Source organism: Wyeomyia smithii, chromosome 3 (genome assembly GCF_029784165.1).
Source record: "Wyeomyia smithii strain HCP4-BCI-WySm-NY-G18 chromosome 3, ASM2978416v1, whole genome shotgun sequence".
NCBI lineage: Eukaryota > Metazoa > Arthropoda > Insecta > Diptera > Culicidae > Wyeomyia > Wyeomyia smithii.
The window spans coordinates 37929264-37930823 of record NC_073696.1 but is presented as its reverse complement, the minus strand read 5'-3'; the positions used below and the strand labels follow the sequence as shown (position 1 = coordinate 37930823).

At 35.6% G+C, this 1560-nt stretch overlaps 1 protein-coding gene across 1 annotated transcript; it reads right to left on the bottom strand.

Annotated features, from left to right (window-relative positions):
- Positions 1 to 319: 319 nt before the first annotated feature.
- Positions 320 to 1560, bottom strand: LOC129728231 (30 kDa salivary gland allergen Aed a 3-like). The gene is made up of 3 exons (XM_055686649.1): positions 1289 to 1560; positions 669 to 892; positions 320 to 604 (listed from the first exon to the last, which is right to left on the bottom strand). Exons 1-3 carry the CDS (start codon positions 1509 to 1511, stop codon positions 407 to 409), a joined length of 645 nt encoding a protein of 214 aa, XP_055542624.1. The 5' UTR covers positions 1512 to 1560; the 3' UTR covers positions 320 to 406.

The following is a 1560-nucleotide window of genomic DNA, read 5'->3' as shown; positions in this document are numbered from 1 at the left end:
TTCGACTTTTTACTTCATAAAAGAGATTGTTTGTAGAAGTAGAGATTATTTTGACTAATGTCAGTATACTGAACACTATAGTGTTCTGTTAAAATTTCATCAAATATTTATTCTCGTAAAATAATTTGTTGGGTTTGCCTACTTCACATGCACATTTAACATTTGATTTTATTGCTGAGAACTCAACAGTAGAAAAATTCACCAAAATGTTCTACAAATTTTCGGCAGAATTTTCAAAAACTTCGGTAAACGAAATGTCACCGGTTGATAGTGTTGAATAAAATAATAACATGCACAATTGAATTTGCTTTTCGTGCCTTCTCTTCATTTTATTGCTACCCCGAACAATGTAAAATACATATCATGTTTCTATTGTGATCCATCTCAATTTATAAAAATATGTTTATTAGGCTCCTTTGGATGAAACACAGCTTACGATCTTCGATGCAATGGATCCAAGTTCAGTTTCGGCAGCCTGAGACTGCTCCGTTGAACAATTGTACTCGCTGGCGTCTGGTTTACCTTTGCAATCAGCGAATGCTTTATTCTTTTCGGTCACAATTTTCTCTACATCCTTTTCTAAGCTTTTGAAACATTCTTCAATCTGTTGAAGTATATGAAATTATTATAATCGTCATTTCGCAAATTTGTTACAGATTACTCCTTACCTTAGAAAACTGACCAATTTCACCAACAGCGCCAATTAGTGGGTTTCTAAGAGCAGATTGTAAACTACCGTCCAAATATGATCTGAAGTACTCATCCTTAATTTTATCTGAATTAGTTGCCTTCTTTACAATTTCAGAAACCTTATTATAGGTATTGACTCTGTCATCCTCTTCATCTCCTCCCTTGGGCGAATCACCTTCCGATTCTTTCTTTCCTTCGCCGTCTATAATAACATAAAATAGGAATGAAATTAAGAAAGGCGCAGGATAGAGAGTATAAATTAGATTTAGAGGCAAATGATTTGTTGTTAATAGATAGAAGCCATGTGCATTTAAGGTGAAACCTCATTGAATCCAAAAATGGCCGACTTCGAGTCACCACTTCGAATTTTCAAAAGCACAAGACTCGGAAATACTCATTGCGTTCACTATGAAAATTCTATTTTGAGTTTGCTTCACCGCAGCAAACATAAAATAGCATTTTCACATGGAACGCATTAACTATTTCCTAGTCTTGTGCTTTCGAAAATTCGAAGTGGTGACTTGAAGTCGGCCATTTGTGGATTCAATGAGGTTTCACCTTAACATATTTGAATAAATACTTGATTTTAATTAATTCTTTCCTTCTTCATCGGTTTTATCCCCTGAATTTTCCTCTTTGTCGTCTTTTTCTTCTGCATCGTCTGCTCCATCTGCTTCGTCTGATCCTTCTGCATCGTCTGCTCCTCCCTCTTCTTCTGCATCATCACCTGCACTATCTTCCGTTTCTTCCTGTGGAATTGAAATTGACAGCACAAAACTCACCAAACAAAGGACAATGATAAACTTAAGCATTGGCTTCATCTTAGTTTCTAGATTTCGAACTGTGCTCTCCTGTACACTTATCACACAA